The sequence below is a fragment of the Anabrus simplex genome, chromosome 4, assembly GCF_040414725.1.
Source record: "Anabrus simplex isolate iqAnaSimp1 chromosome 4, ASM4041472v1, whole genome shotgun sequence".
Lineage (NCBI taxonomy): Eukaryota > Metazoa > Arthropoda > Insecta > Orthoptera > Tettigoniidae > Anabrus > Anabrus simplex.
Genome location: NC_090268.1, coordinates 234,702,120 through 234,724,871, shown reverse-complemented (window position 1 = coordinate 234,724,871; position 22,752 = coordinate 234,702,120). Strand labels below are relative to the sequence as shown.

The following is a 22,752-nucleotide window of genomic DNA, read 5'->3' as shown; positions in this document are numbered from 1 at the left end:
TGTTACTCGTCACCAGATGTTTCATTCCAGGCTTATGTCTATGTCTTACACCTTCATATGTTACGCAAGCACGCAAGAACAACACAGCAATGGCTGAACTCAATTTTTGATGGTATAGTGCTGCTGTTCTTCCAATTGTGAACCCACAAGCCTCAAATGTTTACGAGGGTGCCTATGAAAGAGCTATGATCGCTGTTTCATATTAAGGGCTCGAGATATCTATGGTCATCATTCTGTATAACAGGAGAATTTTCAATTTGAATGAATATGCATAAATATGAACAATTTTCTCTGTATTGTTTAAATTTTATAATGCACTGTGACCTTTTACTTATAACTTTGGAATAGGGGAGATGACATGTTTGTATAAATAGATGTTTTCACGGGTCAGTTTGACAGACATGATAAATCTTTTGGGTTCATATCAATGAAGGAGACAAACTACAGGAAAACTGTATGTACTGGTACCTTTTAACCAGTGAATACATTGTTTTAAGTATTAAGTATTGAAAAACATTGATTCACTTCAGAGAGTCCTTACAAAGGAGACACTTGAAGAGCCATCCTCTAAGTAAGCAACAGTAAACCTTTCAGCCACCTTGCAAAGGAATATGATATCTTGTCATGCTCTGTGTAAGGCTTAAAATCTTTTCAATAGTTATAGTGCAATATTTATATCTGAATGTCCAAGTTTTCAATCCACTATACTGTATATATTGAATATTACATATATAATTTCCTTGCCAAATGCTAATAATAATAATAGTATTGAATAAAGGTCAACTTTTCTCAAAATATATATACGATATAATTAAACTTAATTTTTTGCGAAGACTTTGCTCCGCTTCATAATAAGAAAACTTTAACTGACTTCAACTTTTTAAATAATGCCAAAATGTTTGAATTCAATTGATGTCTGGCTCCTTGGCTGAATGGTCAGCATTTGTAGTCTTCAGTTCAGATTTGCAGTCTCGGTTGAATTCCTGTCTGTGGTTTGGGTACTGAGTGTTTGTCTCACCACACCTCTCTTCATATGGGCTATATACCGTACTATTCTAGTAACCACCATAGAAACAAGCAAAAGTGAATGCATCCCTCCATGCAGGGATGACATCAGGAAGGATATTTGTCCTAAAACAGGGCCAAGTCCACATGTGCGAGACAGTTCACACCCTCGACCCACCAAGATGTGGGAAAAAGGTGATTGAAGACTGAATTCAATTGACCTTTGCTCTCTTGATGATGCAGTTTTACAGAACTGTTGTATAGGGATTGTAAAATGTCGAGAAGAAAGCAGATTGGTATTCAGGCACAGTGCATTCTATATGTTCAGTGGTTCAGAGAACCCCATAGTAAAATGGTTTATCAAGGACCTATTCCTTTAATTAGCTCTGTATATTTGTACACTTAGCAGTAATTTTGACATCAACGCTCAGTTGCTCTCTGGAACCAGCAAAGAGGTTCAATTTTTGAAGTGAAGAGGTGGGGCTGTGGGATGTAAGGAGTGTGCGCAAAGCATGGGACTATGAGAAGGAAGGAGGGAAGACCAAGAACATAGCCCAGATATTGTTGGTGAGTGGACCAGTGGTAGACACAAGCTACATTGGGCAGCCCTGAAATAGACAGAAGCATTGTCTAAAGTGCGCAGTTAAAATTAGTCAAATGTGGTAGGTTTTGAAGAAATTTCACTTTGATGATTGTGCGTTTGTGATATAATTAACTGAAATGAACCAGAATATTTAGGCAACTATGATTTGGACAGCATTATTAGGCATAATTAGCCAAAGTTTATATAATTAATGTAAACTTTTAATTAGTGTTTGATGAAAAGTAATCAGAAAATGATATTACTACAAGAGAGTATAAATAATAGTAGTCTGCTTAACACATTCTTGAAGCAGTTATTCCAATGCCAGCAAAATCTTCAACATCAGATAAAACTGGATTAGCTTACTGTAATCACACCTCATATTCTCTCTCTGTTTCAATTCTCATTGTTTTGGTAACTTCTTCGAGCTGCAGCCGTGTGCCTTCAAAGGAAAGTCGTGTTGCCAATCAAGCAATATTACTATTTTATGTCCATGTAAACATCAAATAACAATAAATTTGATCACGTTATTTTTCAAAGCAGTGAACCCCCAGTTGTTTTATCCATGTGTTAGTGCCATATTACACAGAAAAATACCAGTTTGAGGATATTCAAGCGATGGGTCTTATGATCGCTGCCAGGGTATGATCCCCAAAAAGGTTGTTGAAATCATGAGTCTTTGGAATCAGCACTGATCAACTTGTGGACTGGGGGTTAAAAGCTCTCAGGGAGTCTAGCCTCATTTTGAGATATCACTTGTACTCATCAGATAAGTTCAACTGACCTCAAGTCTGTAACATACATATTTTTTTAAGTTTGGTAGGAATTTTTATCAAGTTGTTCTTGAAACATTTCAAATGTTTTAAATGTTTTTGTAGCTTTTCATTTATTTGTTTAATTAATTTTAATTAATTTGTTTTTCAGTATTGTTTAAATATGTAGATCTAACTTCACAATCACTTTTAATTTTTAGAGTTCTTTATAAACTTTATTTAAAATCAATATTCACTGCATTGTGTATTCTTCATTTTTGGGGAACCTCCAGATGGAGGAAGACTTTATAATAAACATAACATTTTATGTTCCAAGGGGGAGTGAAAATGAAGATAAATTCTTTGACATAGGACCTATATTTATTGATATTTTGCAGTAATCAGTATATTGTTCTAGAATGCAGAAATATACATTCAAACTAAATCTCAATGACCAACATTTCATGATTCAGATCCCATGCACTATATGATGAACTTTCTTCTTTTTGTCCTAGTTATTTCTGGGGTTGCTGGAGCCATCCAAGCTCATTTTGGTTTCAGCTGCGGTTTTTAACCCGATGCCCTTCCAGAGTTTGGAATGGTAATTAGTAAAAAGAAAACTATAGTCATGCACTGTGGAAAAGAGAAAAAGAGAAGCCAAGTGAACATAGATGGAGAACGGTTAGAGAATGTAAAACAGTTTACATATCTGAGTACCATTATTAATGGAAGTAGTGAACTCAATCCTGAAATTAATAACAGACTAATTAATGATACAACATTTTATCATCAAGTCAGAAAGCTTTTATGGGATGACAAAGTACCAAAGAGAATGAAATTAACATTATATAAACAGTATTTCGTACCAATTGTAAAATATGGACTAGAAATGCTGGTAACTAATAAGAGACAAGATAGTAAGATCCAAGCAGTAGAAATTAAATTTTTAAGAACATCGGTTAAAAAGAAAAGAAGAGATAGAATTCAAAATATTAAAATCAGAGAAGAGCTAAATATAGAACTGTTAGTAGAGAGCATACAGAAAGCAAGACTGAGATGGTTCGGACATGTAAAAGGAATGGGAAAGGAATGGGTAGCAAGAAGGGAATTGGAAAGAGAAGTTATGGGAAAGAGACCAGTTGGAAAACCGAGAAGAAGGTGGATGGATCAAATTTGGAAGGACATTAGAGAAGCTGGATTGGATGTGGCAGAAGTAATGGAGCAGAAAAAGTGGAAGGGCAGAAAGGAGTGGAGGAGACTTGTTAACCACACCTGGGCAACTGGAGTAGGACATTGATGATGATGATGATGATGATGCCCTTCCTGATGTCACATGATTCTTGAGATGAAAATCTTCACCCTAGGATCAGCCAGGATAAATAAATAATTTGATATTTCAAATTTTTGTCTCATACTTTGTTTTTTCTTAGATTAGGTATACAAAAGTAAAAAGTAGGTTCAGATCATTTTTGTCTCTCTATCAGTTGGTTTGTTTGTTATGACAGCATGGGAAAATAGCTTAACAGAATTTCTTAAAAACTGTTTTTGTTCTTTTCAAGAATAGCCAGGTTGTGCACTAGGCTATATAACAATTGACAAGTATACAGTGGCATTGCAATATTAAAGAGTCAAAACAGGAAATGTTAAATTTCTCAGTTAATATTAGCTATAACAAGAAACTGTACGTAATAGAAGTTTTGCAAAATATAGTTTCTAATATTTTATGTTCCATGTGTTTTAACATATGAGGAATAACAACAGAGATATTGACAGTTACTGTATTACATTTCACAAACTCTCAAATGTCTCTGGAAATATTAGTTCTATCTTTAAAAAAAGTAACTTAATTATAGAAAATCCAGTTTCCATTTTATATCTGATACATTTCTGCTGTGTGAACTATAATAAGAGATTTGCATTAATTTAGATTTTTGTGCTAAGTCAATATGTTGACTGTCATGTCAACAAAAAATAATATTATACTGACTGACTATTGTTAATTGACATATTTTGGTCCTGTTGTCATTCATCAGCATTACTCCTGTAAGTGTACAGAATCTAACTTGTCAACTTGGGTTCAGTGGTTAGTCATACATAAATGCCTTTCTAACTGCAATGTTGGCAATAAATGCAAGATATGAAGCACTTCTGTCCTGCAAGTCAATTACAAGTGTTCTATCAAGATGTTACCACTAAAAGACAGTAATGAAGTCTATACAATTCGTTATAATTGCTATCAGTACTACGATTTAATGGCTATCTCTGTGGATCATAGGTTTGATACTGGCTGAGATTGTTGATTTCTGAAGGGAAAATATGAGGTTTCTCTTACTTCCTGTCATTAGAAAGTACATAGTAACTGTTAATATTGTAAAATGCAAGATAGAGCATTCAAAAGAGAGCACAGCTTGTCATACAACCTGCTACTTACCTGTGTTGAGATGCTCTGAGGAGGAGGAGATGTCCCTGTGGAAGTCACCGTTTTCTCTTTTTGTTGCGGTTCTGTTCTTTTAATAGGCATGGCAGTTGTTTGAGTATGGTTAGTAGTTTGCACACTGCTGGATACGGCATGCCTACTCTCCATGCTCGGCGAAGGGATGTCTCGAGGTGGGGAGGGACCCACACCTGTCGACACTTTGGTTGGTCGAATAGGAATGGGACTTGTTCCTGTTGATACTGGTGGGGCTGGTGATGAGATATGGGAGATACTACTTGTAACTGGAGGAAGGGGAGATATGGAGATCATTGAGGTCTGGGATTGGTTGTCAGAGGTGGTATTTGTAGTAGTGGTATGCATGTCGGAAAAGGCTGAAGGAACAGACTTAGTCTCAGATACACTGTCACTTTGTTCAGCATGGCGAGATCTTGTCTGCGCCAATTTGGTTGTCTTCGCCTCTTCCATCTTTTTTCCTACAAAATGGGTTCCTCAATTAATTAATATTTATGTTCTCTGAACTGTAGCAAGTAATTTACACAGAGTGATAAGGTGTGAATATGCTTATTTAAACTCCATATTTGGTTGACATATTTATAGAACACTGAACAGATTGGAAGGAAGCAATAAAAAAAAAATTAAAAAACAAGAGAGAGGAAAAGATTAACGAGAAATTGACACTGTAGACAAAGAAGAGGAAAGAACTCCATACTCTTAAGGTACCTCTTTAAAAAAAAAAGTTCAAACATCATTATAAGGAATCTTAAAAAGATAACTAAATTAAAAACACATAGACCTAGTTTATAGTTAATAATTATCAAATAAAAATTGTATTTATTTTTTCCATTTCAAGCCTTTAAAGAAGAAACTTTTCTGTAAATCTGCATTGAACACAACATTAATAAGCATTTGAAATATGGCATGTATGTATGTATGTATGTATGTATGTATGTATGTATGTATGTATGTATGTATGTATGTATGCATGCATGTATGCATGTATGTATGTAAAAAGGAATGGTGAGAAATGCATATGTTACAGACCTTCAAAAAATATAGAGTTTAAGTTAGCATCATCATACCCCATCTCCTGTGTTTTGCTTTCATTCATCAAGAGGAAAAATTACCAAAACAAGATTTTCCTACAAGATATTTTTAATTATTAAAAAATTATTCACAGAACACTTATTTTGAAATATAAATAAGGAAGGTAAAGAGCACAATTTTGGCTGCTGATACTGAACAATATTACTGATAGAACTTTGTCCCAGGCCAGAAGGATATTTTTCTGAGACCCCTACCTTTCTTCTTACTGCTTGTTGATTCTATGCCTGGTGATTTTACTTGCACACTTTCATAAGGATCATCCTTCTCTACAGGCTTGTCTTCTTTGTGTGAGATGCGCAGTTGCTTGTTGAACTTAGCCACAACATAACCCTCATCATAAGGCAAATCACTGTCATCAGGATGACTACTATCACTGGCAGGATGGAATTGCCGTTTGGTACCCAGTTCACTTTGTCGCCGCTGACTGACCATACTGTCACTGTCTCTGGTCCTGCGTTGCTTTTGTCGTGTATTGTGACGTTTTTGTCTCTCTCGTTCTGATGCAGGTTTCTTAGGTGGTTTTGGTACTCTAGTTGGTGTCTTGCAGCAAATGGCACATACTCGTGTTCCAGGCTTATTGACAAATGTACAGTGTTCGCACTCCCATTGATGAGTTGGGATGATTGGCTTTGGAGGTGGAGGTGATTCATCATCTACATCTTCAGGAGGAATATCCAAATCCTTCATATCTTCATCATCATCATCAATAGGCTGTCCATTTGAGAAGTATTCTTCTTCAGAGCTCTCGGAAGATAGAGGGCGTTCATGGTTGTTTCGAAGACGAGATGCATTGCTGTTCATGATGTTGATTTGTTGATGCTTGGACAAGGACTGGCTACGGCTGGCTCGTGACATGTGAGACTTGCGTGACCTTATGCTGTGAGCAGGTGAAGCTGCTCGTCTTTGCTGCTGCTGACCAGCGCTGGAGCTGCATGCTGGAGATGCAACTGAACGAGGTGCAGGAGGTGGTGGCATCAGAACCTGGGATTGGTTCATGCCCATTGGGTAGGAGCCCATGTGAGGACTTGAAGGTGTTGACCCAGGATACATGTTTGGAGGAGGTCCATGCCAGGTTCCCATGTTGTTTACTCCACCTGCCCACATTGGCATGAAGGCACCACTGTTATCCATACCATGATAGCTGGCTTGAGGAGGTGGCATCATGTTTATACTATGACTACTCGGTGATCTACCCTGTAGCCCTCCACCACCATCCCATGGGTTGGGAGGCATCCACATCATCCCATGATGACAGCTGGGGCAGTTCAAATGGGCCACAGATTGTGCCTGTAACAGAATATTACACATAGTCATTATTTCATAGAGATCAAGAAAAATGAATTTAAACAGGTGTGAAGTCTTTGTTTGTAGGGATTCTAGAAGCTGGTGGAGGGACAGATGTGAGGATCACAGGATGGCATCCTCAAAAATAGTTTTTCTTTCCTTCTTATGAGCTTTGAAGGCTCCGTGTGCAAGACATTAGCTTCCCAACTGGAGAGATCATGGTAGTAGAATTTAATAACTGTAAAATATGCTTCAAAGCAAGTTGAGTATTGCCTAACGGCTCACAGCTTGTGAGATCTGGCATGTCGATTCCTATGTCTCAGCTAATCTGTTACTGGCCACTACGTAATTTATTTTCCAGTGTGAAACTACATTAATTACAGATTTAAAGTAACTTCCAAACACAGAAAATGGTACTGCACTAGTCTCGTACAAGTAGACTCCCCTCACAGCCTTCAACTGATAGGGGCTAGCTAACAGTACTCTATTGCAGCCAAAATTGCCCTTGCAATCAATCAATCAATCAATCAATCAATCAATCAATCAATCAATCAATCAATCAATCAATCAATCATTGATCTTCATCTAGGACTGTCGCCCAGGAGGGAGATTCTCTATCAATTGTTTGCCTAGTCTTTTCTTAAACGATTTCAAAGAGTTTGGAAAGTTTTTGAACATTTCCCTTGATAAATTATTCCAATCTCTCATTCCTCTTCATAATATCTAATCTCTAATCTAATATCTAATCTCATAACAATTGTCTCCCCTACACGCATGTACCATTTGTTTTCACAATCACAAAGAATGGGTACCATCCACCTAATCAGTACTTTATTATGTCTTATTACTATGCAGTACCAGTTTCGACCTTCACAGAGGTCATCCTCAGCTGGTCAGGATCCAAACTTAACATATAATTTAAAAAACATTACTAAATCAAATGAAGAAAGTTACATAATATGAGTGATAATATTAAAATGTATAATGGTATTATGTGTCCTCTGGTTTAACAAACAAGCGTCGATATTTTATGACATGCATATGTTACTTTAAATTCTGGTGTACTGTTCGTGGGTAACAGAAAATTTGTTAAAATACAATTTTTACACTGAAAATGTTTATAGCATTCTTGAGGTACACTTTGGAGTTTAATTCATGTTGGTAAATCGTTGCATACGTTCATGGATATGTTTGTACCAAGCATTCTAGAATATTCCAAGATATGGATGTGATAAAAACTAGTAACACATAGTACATTAAAATACAATGTTCTGTAACATAAAATGTTCACAGTATTCTTGTTGTACACTTTGGATTTATATTAATGTTGGTAAAGCATTGTGTACGTTCACAGATATGTTTGTACCAAGCATTCTAGAATGTTCAATGATGTGAATTGTTTATCTTGTGCGTTCATACAGTTGAGAATGTTGTATGATTTACATCAAAATATTGTGGTGTGTCATTAGTTACTTTGGTACTAATCTCGCTACAAGATATTGAATAGGTGCAGATGCTCCCTCCTTGTGGTTGTGTTGTTGGACATGCTAGTAATATAGTACTGTTGACTGGTCGATGTGTGCTCCCCTAACTGCACAGCCAAATGACAATGTGCATTTTTATATAATCACTACCAGTTATAACCTGAATATACATTTCCAAAAGTAAAAGAGGCACTTGGAAGCTCCTTCAGATATTGTAAATGTAATTCATGCAGAACATCAACATTAGCCAGCTGACGATGGCCAAATAGGCCAAAACCAGTACTGTAAGGACTACAAGTATAATAAATTGTATTGATCAGGTGGAATCCTTTCTTTTCCATCCATGTGTAATCCATCGATATGAACATGAAGCTCATAAATAAAGAGGATTATATATAAAACATTAAGCATTCAATTATAAATTTCATTATAATACCATAGCAAAGAATGGGTATCTTGCTAGTTGAATGATATAGTAACATACAGTATGATTTAAAAGTTAATTATCTTAAAGTATTTCTGCATTTATTTAATGCTTGTATTCAGACCTTCTATTAAGTCCACAGATTTTAATGTTAATTTAATTTTGAGTTAGCCCCTGTTGAAGTACATCATTCATTATAGTAAAAGTAATTCCAAAAAAGGAACAAAACTACTAAATAAGTTTTATTCTTAACAGGATAAAATGTGAGATTAACTGCTATTATTTCAAACTGCTTTATTTGTAGCTCCTTTATTTTCCTTGTTCAGTGAAGTTTTTTTTTTTTAAATCTGCTTTACATTGCACCAACACAGATAGGTCTTATGGCGATGATGGGATAGGAAAGAGCTAGGAGTGGGAAGGAAGTAACCATGGCCTTCCTTCGACATAGTTTTTATATATTCTAGAAATCAGGTACAGTTGGATCAACAAGCATTTGAATTCTTTTACATACCTGATGCATTGTCTGAAATCCTGTCTGAGGAGGAGGCATATTGTTCATAGCTGGCAGGTCGGTCACGGAAGAACTCTGGACGAGACCCCGGCCAAAGAAGCCATTATTTGTGTGCTGTGGTGGAGGTGGCTGGAACTCGCTTGGTCGTCTACGTGAGGTAGTGGCAAAACCCGAAACGTCATGTACACCACTGCTTCCACTAGGATATCTCCGTGAACTGGTGTCCACCCCTGATGAGCCAGAGATACTTCCGGAACGATGACGAGGACTTGAACTCCATTGTTCTGCTTCCCAGTCTGGGTAGCCACTGTCACGGCTTGGAGGCTGCCACAGAACACAGTTTCTTAATTACCGCCTTTGCTGTTCATTATTAATTGTTTATATAAATTTGTGAGAATAATAATAATAATAATGAAATAGAAACACCCATGGCATCTTTCTATAAAAAAAAAATAAAAAAAAAGGAAATAAAGGAAATAATATCCAACCAACCACATTCTGCAAAAGGGAACAATGTTCAACAATCTTCATAAAGAGTGACTGACAATCAGCTAACATGTTAAATGGATGCCAAAATATCTTCAGCAAGCAAACTTTCAATTATATTGATAATAGTATCAGTAAAAGTCTTACATTTCATATACAACTAACTCACAAACACATACTTAAATAATATTATGTATAAAGGGCACTAGGAAAGTTTTGCAGTGTGATGAATGCTATAGACTTTCTCAAAATGATTTCCACCACACTCAATACACTTCGACAAGTCACTGAACCAACTCTGCCACTTTTCTTTGGTTACATTTTCACACTCTTGATTCCATGCTGCCAGAAGCTCCTCAGATGATAAGAGTACTTTCAATCTTTTCTGCAAACCACCATTGTCGTCTTGTGTATGATAGATGATCCTGCTACCACACTGACAGAATCATAGTATTACTCATGATTTCACTGTGCAGCATTGCAAATCTACAGGAGGAACTTTCAAGACGTAGGTGATTGGGCCATGGAATTCAAATGAAAAAAAAAAAAAAAAGAAAAAAGGTGGGGTGGGGAGGGGGGCTCCCAAAACTTGTATTAGATGCAAAACAAGAGGGTGAGGGAAATGTTGAAAGGTCAAACCTATGATGGTTAGATAAGGCAAGAATAAAGAGATAGAGAAGGAAATAGAATGGATGGCTGTCATTAAAGAAGCCAATACCAAACTTAACTCTGCCACATTCAGTTCCAAGCCCAATTGAGAATGAAGGAGGATGAATGATTGGTTATTGATTTTTGGTGGAGAGACTAATGTTGAGTAGATTTACTAAAAATCCTATTCTTGGTAGGCAAGCCCTGTAAAGAGAGGGGTGAAGGCAAATGAGCTTAGCTAAGTGTGACCTCTGACAGAACAGCAGGCAGGGGCTATGAGGAAGCAACCCTGCCACAGTGTTAGCAGAGAATAAAGAGAAAAGCTGAATGGATAAACATGATATGACCCCCACAAGAAAAGGACTATGTGATAGGTCACATGGAACATAACTTCTTTCATGGGAAAGGACATGGAACTTATTGATAAAATGGAGGAATATAAAATCTCTTTACTAGGAATTAGTGAAAGGTCGTGGAGAAATGATAAGGGTGCACAGTTAAATCATGAGTAATACTACGATTCTGTCAGTGTGGTAGCAGGATCTATCTATCATACACAAGACAATGGGTGTGGGTGTGGATAAAGATCAGAAAGCAAGGAGGGAGTTGGCACTGTTCTAGCAATATTTAACAACCAAGAGTAATATTGAGAGGCAGTCAGTCTCCCAGAATAATCAGAGTGGAGCTTACTTTGGAAGAAGGCATTTCACTGTTCCAGATACATACTTCCACAGAAGGCAAGGGTAAAGCAAAATTACATCTACCAAGCCTTACAGACACCAGTTGACAGAGCACAGGACGGAAACATGCCATCATTATGGGACATTGAAACATGCGAATCGAGTCAGTTGGTTATGTGGTAAGGGTTACATAGCTGTTGTCTTGCATTCAGGTGATAGTGGGTTGAAATTCCAGTGTTGGCAGCACTGAAGATGATTTCCCATTTTCACCTCACACAAATGCTGGCTGGGGCTGTACCTTAATTATGGTGCTCTATAGATATGTATACAATTCCAGCTGTCATTGAGACTGTCATCAATTAGCTTAGCGATTCCGAGAACTGCAGATTCGACACTAATGTTGGTCATTGTGGACTTTTCCTTTTTCACGCCTTCTCAACCTGTATGGTGATGGAGGTTGAACTTGGTCTTAAATAGCATCTAAGTGTCACAGTTCATCTCAGCAACTCCAAAAACTATGGATTCGATATTGATAGAGGTCGTTTTCAATCAATTTTACACATCACCCTTCTCCTACATGTGGTTGTTTTTTTTTTTTCTTTTGCTAGTTGCTTTACGTCGCACTGACACAGATAGGTCTTATGGCAATGATAGGATAGGAAAGGCCTAGGAGTTGGAAGGAAGCGGCCGTGGCCTTAATTAAGGTACAGCCCCAGCATTTGCCTGGTGTGAAAATGGGAAACCACGGAAAACCATCTTCAGGGTTGCCGACAGTGGGGCTCGAACCCACGATCTCCCGGATGCAAGCTCACAGCCGCACGCCTCTACGCGCACGGCCAACTCGCCCGGTCTTACATGTGCTAGGGATGTCATACCCCCACAATATTTTTTTTTTTTTTTTCAGATAGTAAGTCATATATGTGTACCAAGTCTGGTGGAGAGTATGTGTACCAAGTCTGGTGGAGAGCTGTACATTTTTCTTTCACCCCTTCTTGCCCTCCATGCCGGTGGGAGAAGAACTTGGACTTAAACAGCATCCGGATTTTCACTATTCATCTCAGCGATTCCTAAAACTTTGGATTCAACACTAATATTGGTCGTTTAGATTAGTTTTACATGTCACCCCTCCCCACTCCTACCCCTATGGGTGTTTTAACCCCAAAGTATTTTTTATTGATAATAGCCCTAAGTCATATGTGTAAAAAGTTTGGTTAAGAGGTATACTGGAACATACACTCATACATCGATAATCTTAGTCATTTTGGACATTTTGTTTTCACCTTTTCTCAACCTCCATTCTGGCAGTGGCTCAAATATGACACGAATATCACCCAGAGTGTCGCAGTTCATCTCAGTGACCCTGAAAAGTATGGTTCTGATACTAATATTGGTCATTTTTTATTATTTTTATATTTCATTTCCTCCCTAGGGGTGCTAGGTGTGTCTTGCCTCCACAGTAATTGTTCCAGGTAGTAAATTGTATGTGTACCAAGCTTGTTTGAGAACTACGCTGGAACATACACACATTCATTCATAATCTTGGTCATTTTGGACATTTTCATTTCCCCCCTTCTTAACCCCGTACTGATGGGGACTAAATGTGGACTTACATGACATCCAAAGTGGCACTATCCATCTCAGTGACCCCTAAAACTATGGTTTCTACATTAATATTGGTCATCTTCTGTTATTTTTATATTTCACTCTCTTTCCATCCCATCCCTAGGGGTGATATGGATGTCTTACCCTACAGCAGTATTTTTCCAGTATTAAGCTTGGTTGAGAACTGTGCTGGAACATACATACATACATCCATAATCTCAGTCATTTTGGACATTCTTTTACATCCTTTTTAAGTGGTGGTGGTGGTGATTATAGTTTTAAGAGGAAGTACAGTGGAGCTTGGATAATTCGAACCTCAGGGGAACATTAAAAAATTTGAATTATCCACAAATTTGAATTAAGCAAAAAGGTTAAAAAATAACTCCAACATTTGATTTTACAAAAGAAACTTCATCTGAGACATTATTGGCCTATACATTCATATTTTACAATCTACTTTACTTTATCTGTATATAGATACAGTACAGTATTTAATCTTTAGACGTTAGCTAGGTACTGAAAATACCGTAATGCCATTAGAAATCACATTTGCTCTTTGTTAAAAAAGTAAGAGATCATAGCTTGCTTTCTTGATTGATTTAATTCTCTTGCTCATGATGTATGGATCTGTACGATTTAGTGGCTGTAAAATAGAATCACTTACATTGTTCTGATTTTCAACAAAAAAAACTTCTGAGTTGATGGATGTAATTGGATGCCTCAGTCGCACTTGGAATCAGTTGTTCTTGGTCCTCTAAAGAATCAACGTCCTCATCTCCAGACGCACCGTCCGCAGCTTAGTGGGAGTTGCTGATTACATCGGTCATTATATCCCCATCAGTGAGCTTGCCACACACACCGACATCTTCAACATTGACAAATTCTTCATAGGAGATAGGAACAGATATGATTTCCTATCAACCGTCAACCAAAGGCATGGCTTCATCCACAATCTCATTGGCACTGTTATTGTCTTTTATCAAGAAACCAGCTTTCTGCAGCCACTTCTTGAAAATGTTGCTTGTCATCCAAGCTCTTCTGCTGGATGCATACTCAACTGGTTTTGTTTTTACATTTTTGAAACATCGAGGATTAGCAGATTTTCCAGTCATCAACAAAGGTAGTTTTTCCTACTCATCCATGTTCGCTCCAACTAACAGTGCAACTCTTTCTTTACTAAGCTTTCCTCCATGGCATTATTCATCTTTAAATGATCATCAACATTGAAAGTGTTTTTAGGCTCCATGCCCTCAATCACCTCTTGCAGGTTTTTTCTTCCCTTGTTCAGCTTCACACTGATGCTCTCACCACAAACAGAATTAAAATAAATTTTGTTCCATTCCTTGAAACCATCCAGCCACCCTGTGCTGGTTTTGAAATAATTTTGAAATAATTTTTCCCCAATTCAAAGGCAAACTGTTTAACCTTTCCTCGTAATATAGTGCCACTGATCGGAATTTTCTTGTCTTGTGCCTTCTTTAAGCATTTCAAAACACAGTTGTCTACATCTGGGTTGTCTAGTTCTCTTGTCCTTTTCTGGCCTTTCCCATGGGCAGTTCCACTGCTCAAAATTTTGTCTTTATTTTCAAATAAGTTGATAGCATGTCAGGTGGGATTCCAAACTCCTTAGCAATTTCAGATTACTTCTTTAGACCCGTTTCCACTTCCCTAATCGCTGCTACCTTTTTGGCTAAAGTTAATGATTTGTACATCTTAGGTTTTGACAAGGACATTGTCACACAATCCACACTCAACAAAAGATCAAACAGAAATGCACAAACAATTCAGTCCCTCATAACGGCACCATAATCACTAAGCATACTCAACCACTTAATTCTGTGATGCAACAGTCAGTTCAAAACAAGGGTGAAGGAGTGTTCGGGAGGGGCAGGATGGGTAGGAGGAAAGAAAACTGACCTCACAGGCGGCCCGGAGGGGTAAGGAGATGGACCTTTCCTGCCTTCAGCCCATTCCAACACAGTCTAGCCTATTGTTGAGGTAAAACATTCAAATTTAAATTACCCATGAACCTTGTTTATGTACAAAATGCTAGGGACCAAGCAAAATATTCAAATTAAAGATGATTTTGAATTATAGAAGTTTGAATTATCCAAGTTCCACTTTACAACTGGGCAACCATCCTCTATTCACCCCTCCTAACCCCCATTCCAATTGAGGAGAAGTTTTTCAAAACTCGACATTTGCAGCAAACAGCATTTTTCAGGAAATTTTTTTTTTTTAATTTTCACTTAGAAGCATATGCATAAAACATTTCAAAATTTTGTTGATATTAGTTCCAATAGAGATAAGCTTGGTACCAGAATAGAACTCATTGAAACTTAAGTTGTATGAGGTAAGATTAGAAGATAATTTTCTCAAGATTTTTCAAAAGTCGATATATGCAATATATTCTGGTAAAATGGAACTTCACATTAATACTCTAAATGAATGGTATATCTTTGTTTATGGAATTATTTACTTATTTTTATTTTTGTTATTTTGTGAATAATATTTTTTGTTTTTTTAGCTCCATTGTCATACATTTTATAATATAGGCTACTTGGTATTGTAAGATTATATAATGTTATTAGATTCTAATCTGCTTAGCATCAAGCAATGTAACATATAACAAAATAAGGTATTAACCTATATTATCAATCCTATTGTAATGAATGAACACATTAATATCACACAGGTTAAATTAAAATTAAGTCTTACAAAATAAAGTCTACTCAATTAATATTTAAGAATTCATCAAAACACATAGCCATCAGAAGGCTGTTACTTGTCTTCTAACATGACACTGTAGAAATCCACAGCATCATCTGGGTATTTCAAAAAATTTCAGCAGAGCGTGAACAACCTTCTTCTTTTCTTTGCTCACCATACTTTTCTTTGATAAAACAGAGGACTTCAGCAATGCTTCATGGCTGGATTTCATTTTCAGAACTTCAGCTTCCACTGGGTATGCAAAGTAGGTATCCTGTACTGATATGGAGACTCTCTTATGTCTCTTATTATATGTGATAACACGTTGACTATACATTTTAAATGGTAACCTAGTTCATAGTACCTTCTGTGAACTCTCTTTTAGATCTTTGATTTTGCAGTCCCTGCTCAGAGTTTTAAGGGTGCCATGCTTCTTTAAGATATCATATCTGTTTGGGAGACAGTATGTTTTCCCGTCTTTTGTAAGAGTTCTCATTTATACTGAACATTCTGTCCGGCACCATGTAGCTGTGTCCCTGAGTAGGGAAGAAATGGAGAATATTATAGAATAATGTATTTTTTCCAAGAGAGCATAAGTGTGGCCAGTATGACACTGTTTTTGTTTTGACTGCTACAAGAGTCTGAGAATAAATGTATCATGGTAGGGCCATCTTTGTGCAGTTTCTTTTCTAGGTTAAAAAGAAAGTCCAATAAAGCCAAAGCAACTTGGTTGCAACATCTTGAGGATTCTGTTTCTAGCCAAGTATGGAAAAATATGTCTTTTCTCTGCTCCTTTGAGTGAATCATGATGCAGAGATTGTATAGCCACACTTGTCTAACATAGAAAAACTCACTCACTGATAACTTCGGAATTGGTTGATTCTGTTTCATGTCGAAACATATCTTGATGACACCTGGGTTTTCTTCTTTCACTATTTGATAAAACTGCTTTGCACGAAGTTCATGCTTCTCTAGGCATGTTTCTGTCTTTATTTTCATCAGACTAATTTTACAAGTGGAGCAGGTATCAGTGTGAGGAGTTTTGTATGACAGATTGAAACACTTATAGAATATACGCTGGTACTTGTGTTTTGACAGTGAGCGTGGTTTCAATCCAGAACTTTCCTTTCTTCACAGAATGTCTTTTACATCTTATTGACTGAGAGATATGACGGTAAATATCCTCTCTTAGACTTTCTTCTGCCATGATGGATATCTCTGCATTTATACCTTTTGATGTGATTCTTAATGGCAATCATTATGTCCTTGTGTTCCTTGCCTGTTCTGTCACCATCTCAATTTTCCTTAGGTAACTTCCCAGTATGATGAAACCTACTGCCAGACAGTGGCGGCACGTGACTTTCATCACTGGGGGTTCAACAGAAGGAAAAATATCTTCCTCAATATCTCCCCTCCCCCCTGTCACCTGTGCCATGACTAAATTCAGAGAATGGGCATAACAGTGCACATAATGTGCATGCCTAAAATCTTCCCTGATGAGAACTTGCACCCTGAATGGTGACCACTCATTACATTTGCTCCATCGTAACCTTGTGAAATCAACTTATCTCTATTATCCACAACTTCGCTCAAAGAAAATTTTAAACACTCTGCTATTGTCTTAGCATCATGACTAGAGGGTAGAGGAAACCCCAGAATATTTCAACTGGCTTACCGTTGGGAAGAATTGTGCTGTAGTTGATATATCGGTGGTCTCATCTGCGATTACCGAAATGAAGTGCGCTGTGGTGATTTCTTTTTTTTTCTCACAACAGAGAAAAGCAAATGCACGAAAGCAAATCACTCTGAATGTCTTTTGAGGTGCCTTTGAAAACAGCAGTTTTGGACAGATGGTCTCTTAATGCAACGTCAATTTCAGAACTAAAATTGACGAGGCCTCGAAATATGCCAGGATTCGATGATTCACTTGTTTCGTCATGCCCACGCAATGCCATCTCAAACGCACCACAGAACTTTACACAGCACATAACAAATTTTCCATACTTGGTCGTTGTCTCTTTCCACAGACTGCCTGTAAGCACAGTCAAATTACTGACGGTTATCGTGTCTTCCCAGGAGATCGAATTGAAACTGGGCAAGCAGATTTAGAACTTCTGTGTTTCTTTATTATTATTTTTTTGGACAAATAACCTATATCTACCACTCCGACTTTGGTCCAAGTCCCTTCGCTTTCATCACTCATGAATCATAAAAAAGGAAAACAAATCAACATGTTAGTAATTTCGCACCCACAGATCCACTTGATTCTTTTATACGGTATAAATCCATTCTGAATTTACGCATGATTTAATTACTTTTACTTTTAGGATGCCTCGTTATATCAAGATCAGGCATTGGGCGTTCGACATCCTTAATCTTAATCTTAAGTTTACGCTCAAGAGAGAAAGAGAAGAAAAGTTTGTCTTCTTAAGTATCATATCACCGTTCAAACTCATTATGTAGCTCCTTACCTTTCCCGGGAACAAAAATTATGGACGCAACTACAGTGCACAAAAATACACACACAGAGAAAATATTGTAACTTCTTTATGTCCTAACAATTAAGTTTCTGAACGGCACAACAGTGCAGAAAAACACTCACACGCTTGTACAGCGTACAATAATATTACGAATTATGATAACTATTGCAAAGTGTTGTAAACACTAGCATCACACTTGAAAAACATGTTCGCAATGTTGGTAACTTAATTTTAAGAACTCCTGTGGCTAGGCAATTAGCGTTTTCTTTGGTATTACATTCCCGCTACTCGTTGCCTCGGTGATTTTTAAGTTAATTTTCTCTCAAAAAAGTAATTATTCCAAAGAAAGCAAATGAATAGATATTTAGTAAATATTGATGTATTTGGGAAAAGACATCAATTGGAATTTGGCAGTTTAATGTGACTGCTAGCAGTAATGATGCTCTTCAACACTAGAGCTAATTATATACACTATTTTCTGCTACGTAGTTGAATTCCTGTAAGGGCAACAGATGGCAGGCACATACTTACCTCAACACAAGGTCAGTCTGGACAGACCTTGCTCCAACACCCCCCGACAACACGACTAGAGAGAGTGGCATATTGCGCATGCGTAAACCAAGGATATCTGTTTCTGCGATATCCTGGTCTTGTCTACGTGCCGGCCGATGTCCCCCCTGCACCTCGCCACTCCCTTCGCCCAGGTACGGACGGAGAGATTTCCTTCCAAGGGGGTTCATTCCAGACAAGTATCCAGCCACGGAACGTGCGCAGTTCACAAAAATTGAAAGCCAGTACGAGTATATTACGGATAGATGGGCTAAGCAAGAGCTTCGAGATTGACAAGGGAGTTATGAATATTAAGTAGTTGAATAAAATTTGATATGAACTGGAGGTTCATTGCTCCATTGCACTATACCAGAAACCGCCACTGCTGCCAGATAAGATAATCTGCCCTTTAACATGCCAGAAATTCCTTGAAAAGTTGCAGTACAGCCAGGAAGTATTTCACCAGTTTTCTTCCTAGCACTTTCAATGTTCACTACCCTGAGCTGAGGTGTGGAAATGTGCATATACTTCAATAGAAACTTGTCTTGATTGATCTTGTGTAAAGAAGTCACATGATGATGGCATTCTGTGATATCTTGACAGCAGAGTTCAGCAGCTTTGCATCGTTTCATCCTTTTAGTTTCTGTACTTGTGGGCAAGTCTTTGAGTCCATGAATGCATTTAATATTAGGTTCATTTTTAGTTCTAACCAGCTTTCCAGGTACTCTCTTCTTGTATCTTGACTTTCTTCCACCAACACATTCCTGAACCGGCACGCTAGTTTCGAAATCTTCACTGTTGTAGAGTGAAATAGTTCCTCACACAGTGAGCTTCATTTTGTCGACAACAATGAGGGCTAATCATGGGAACATGTGGCATCCAGTTCCAAGAATACATCCTTTCAATAACGGAGTCTGGCATTTCATTATTCCATAGAATAACACTTCCGATTATCTATGAGAATGCCACATGATTAATAGTTAACTGCATTTATTGAGTTTTGCTTTAACTTTCATAGTGATTTCAATCACTTCTATACACGGCAAATATTGACCTATGCAAAAGATAATTGTGCAGGACGGTGAGCAAGGTCAAACTGATAACGTTAGCATGCATAACTTGATTTTGAAAATTTCTGCATTTATCGAGTTTGGAAAAAACGCTCCTCAATTGGGGATGAATTTTGACTTAAATAGCATCCAGAATGCCACAGTTCATTTCAACGACTTTGAAAACTATGGCTTCGGCACTGATATTGGTCGTTTTTTAATAATATTACACTTTACCCCCACCACCAGGAGTGCTAGGGGCGTCTTGCTCTCACAGTAACGTTGACACATCATAAGTCGTATGTGTACCATTGGTTGAAAGTTATGCTGGAACATACACATCTATAATCTTGATCTATTTGGGCATTTTCTTTTCCATTTTCATCCTTTGTCAACCCCATGCTGGATTTACTCAACTTGGACTTAATCAATATCCAGAGTGTCACTGTTTATCCCAGAAACTCTGAAAATGATTTATTCTACATTAATATTGATTGTTTCCTATTATTTTCATATTTAACCCCCTTTCAAACCCCGCCCCTAGGGGTTCTAGGGGTGCCTTACCCCCAAAGTACTTTTTTTTATTTCCAGATAGTAAGTCATCTGTGTATGAAGTTTGGTTGAGAACTATGCCGGAACATACATACTGTACATTCATAACCTTGGTCATTTTGGCCGTTCTTTTTCACCCCTTCTAACTCCCATTCTGATTGGGGCTGAATTTTCACTTTAACAGCATCATCCAGAGTCTCACTTAGTTTACAAAAGGAGTATATCTACACTGAAGAAAATGGAAATTGCAACACCCAGAAGGAGTGGTGCTACATTGCTGCAATTGAACATGCACGACGAGTGTTTGGTTGTGATTCGATGATTACACTTTCAGGTCCCTCTGACCACAAGTTTGGACAACAATCATTACAGGATGTGCCCACCACGAGCTGCAATACATTGATGAATTCATCGAGGCATGGAGTCAATAAGGCCCTGGATCGCTTCCTGAGGAATTGTGGCCCATGCTTGCTTCACTGCATGGGTCAGTTGTTCCAGAGTTGCGGCTGGCTGAGGACGGTTGGCCAGTTGTCGACCCATCAAGTCCCACACATGCTCAATAGAATTGAGGTCCGGGGATCTGGCGGGCCATTCTAAGGTTGTGATGTCGTAGAGAGATTCTCTGGAGATGCGTGGAGTGTGAACCCGGGCATTGTCCTGCTGAAACATCCCATTAGCAATGTTTGCCATCATAGGGACAACCACTGGATAGAGTACCCTATCAATGTACTGTCGAGCAGTCATAGTGCCCTCAACAAGCACTAATTGTGATTTCACATTAAAGCCAATAGCTCCCCAGACCATAATGCTTGGTGTTGGCCCTGTGTGCCTCTCGACAATAAAATCTGGGCGGCCCCTCTCCCCGGTACGTTGGCGCACACGATTCCGGCGATCACTGCAGGCAAGACAGAAGCGCGATTCATCACTAAGACGACCCTATGCCATTCGTCGACCCACGTCGATCTTTCTCGACACCAGGCCAGCCTTACACATTGCTGTTGTGGGGTCAATGGAACACCTTCTGCAGGGACACGGGCTCATAAGCCAGCTGCACGCAGGTGATTACCAACTGTTTGTTGTGTAACGTGGGGTGCCACAGCTGTTCGAATTTGCGCTGCTGTTGCATGGGGTTCCATCCGGGCCATCCGAATGATGCAGCTATCCTCTCTCACAGTTGTCTGTCGCGCTGGGCCTGTGCCAGGTCTGCGAGTGTGGGTACCTTCATTTGACCACCGCTGCCATACACGTTGTACCGTAGATGCCTGTCGGCCAACACGTACAGCGACAGTCCTTAGCGATAATCCAGCCTCACACAGCCCAATTATCTGAGCCCTCTCAAACAGTGACAGTTGTTGATAGCGTGCTCTTCTCTGTCGTTGAGACATGTTTGACGGGGAACACTTCACTGCACAGACTGCAAGTCAACTATGCTGCATCAGAGTCCGTATACTGGAGTTGATTCCTCCGTGAACCATCACATGGGGAGACCTCTAGCAACAATCCAATGGGTCTGAAACTCTGATCGTTTACATACCTACATGGCATCGTTCCATATCTTGAAAATCAACACAAACGACCAATGCCTTCATGGTGTGCAATTTCCATTTTCTTAAGTGTATTACCCCACCTATTCAATACAATTAATACCACGTTCTGTTTGCTGCTGAAATTGCAATGCTTTTTCCTGCAATATCGGCCCAGTAATGGGCATGCCTTTTCCTCTTAAATGTTTATGCTACAAAAATAATGCTTCCTCAACTTCTTTATGCTCACCTTTCAACATAATTTTTCTTACTTTCATTCTACTTCCACTATCTTGGGCAGGACACCGCTTTTCAATTTCTGCTTGATTTTCCTTCCAGTCTTCAACTGTACTTTTTCCTATCCCTAACTCCAAAGCAATAGTTTTGCTGTTACCCCAGAATCTAGCCACCTTATAGTATGTAGTTTCTCATCCATAGTTACTACAACTTTTTTCATTTATCATCCCTTTCACAATCTTTAACTTAAACACAATGGAGTGCACAAAACAGCAATGTACCAACGTAAGCACTTCGGACATCCAAAAAACAACTGACAAAACAAAGAACACAGATATGCCAACAGACCTGGTGTATTCATTGTTGTTTGTGAGCACAAAAAGAGGCCTTCTATGTCTCATTTTTTCAAGATTTTTTCCCTGATAATTTATTCAATATATATATATATATATATATATTAACAATACTGTACTGTACCTTATAATTGTGACTCCACATGTACCAGAAGCATAAGATATGCATAAAACATTCTGAAAGACCACATAGGATTCTAGCAGCAGCCCGCTTGCTAAAGCTTTGGAAAAGTATTATACTGTATTATAACACTAAGTAGGCCAGATAGTCACGAGCTGGATAGCTGAGAGTCTACTGTA

At 38.2% G+C, this 22,752-nt stretch overlaps 1 protein-coding gene across 6 annotated transcripts in view; it reads right to left on the bottom strand.

Annotated features, from left to right (window-relative positions):
• Positions 1-22,752, bottom strand: part of LUBEL (Linear Ubiquitin E3 ligase) — a 371,419-nt gene that overhangs the window by 102,532 nt on the left and 246,135 nt on the right. For all 6 annotated transcript variants that reach the window (XM_067145436.2, XM_067145435.2, XM_067145441.2 and 3 more), the window contains exons 8-10: positions 9,585-9,908; positions 6,076-7,168; positions 4,772-5,250 (exon numbers count right to left, since the gene is read on the bottom strand). In XM_067145436.2, the coding sequence (XP_067001537.2) occupies positions 4,772-5,250; positions 6,076-7,168; positions 9,585-9,908 (1,896 nt within the window). The remainder of the gene's footprint in view (positions 1-4,771; positions 5,251-6,075; positions 7,169-9,584; positions 9,909-22,752) is intronic.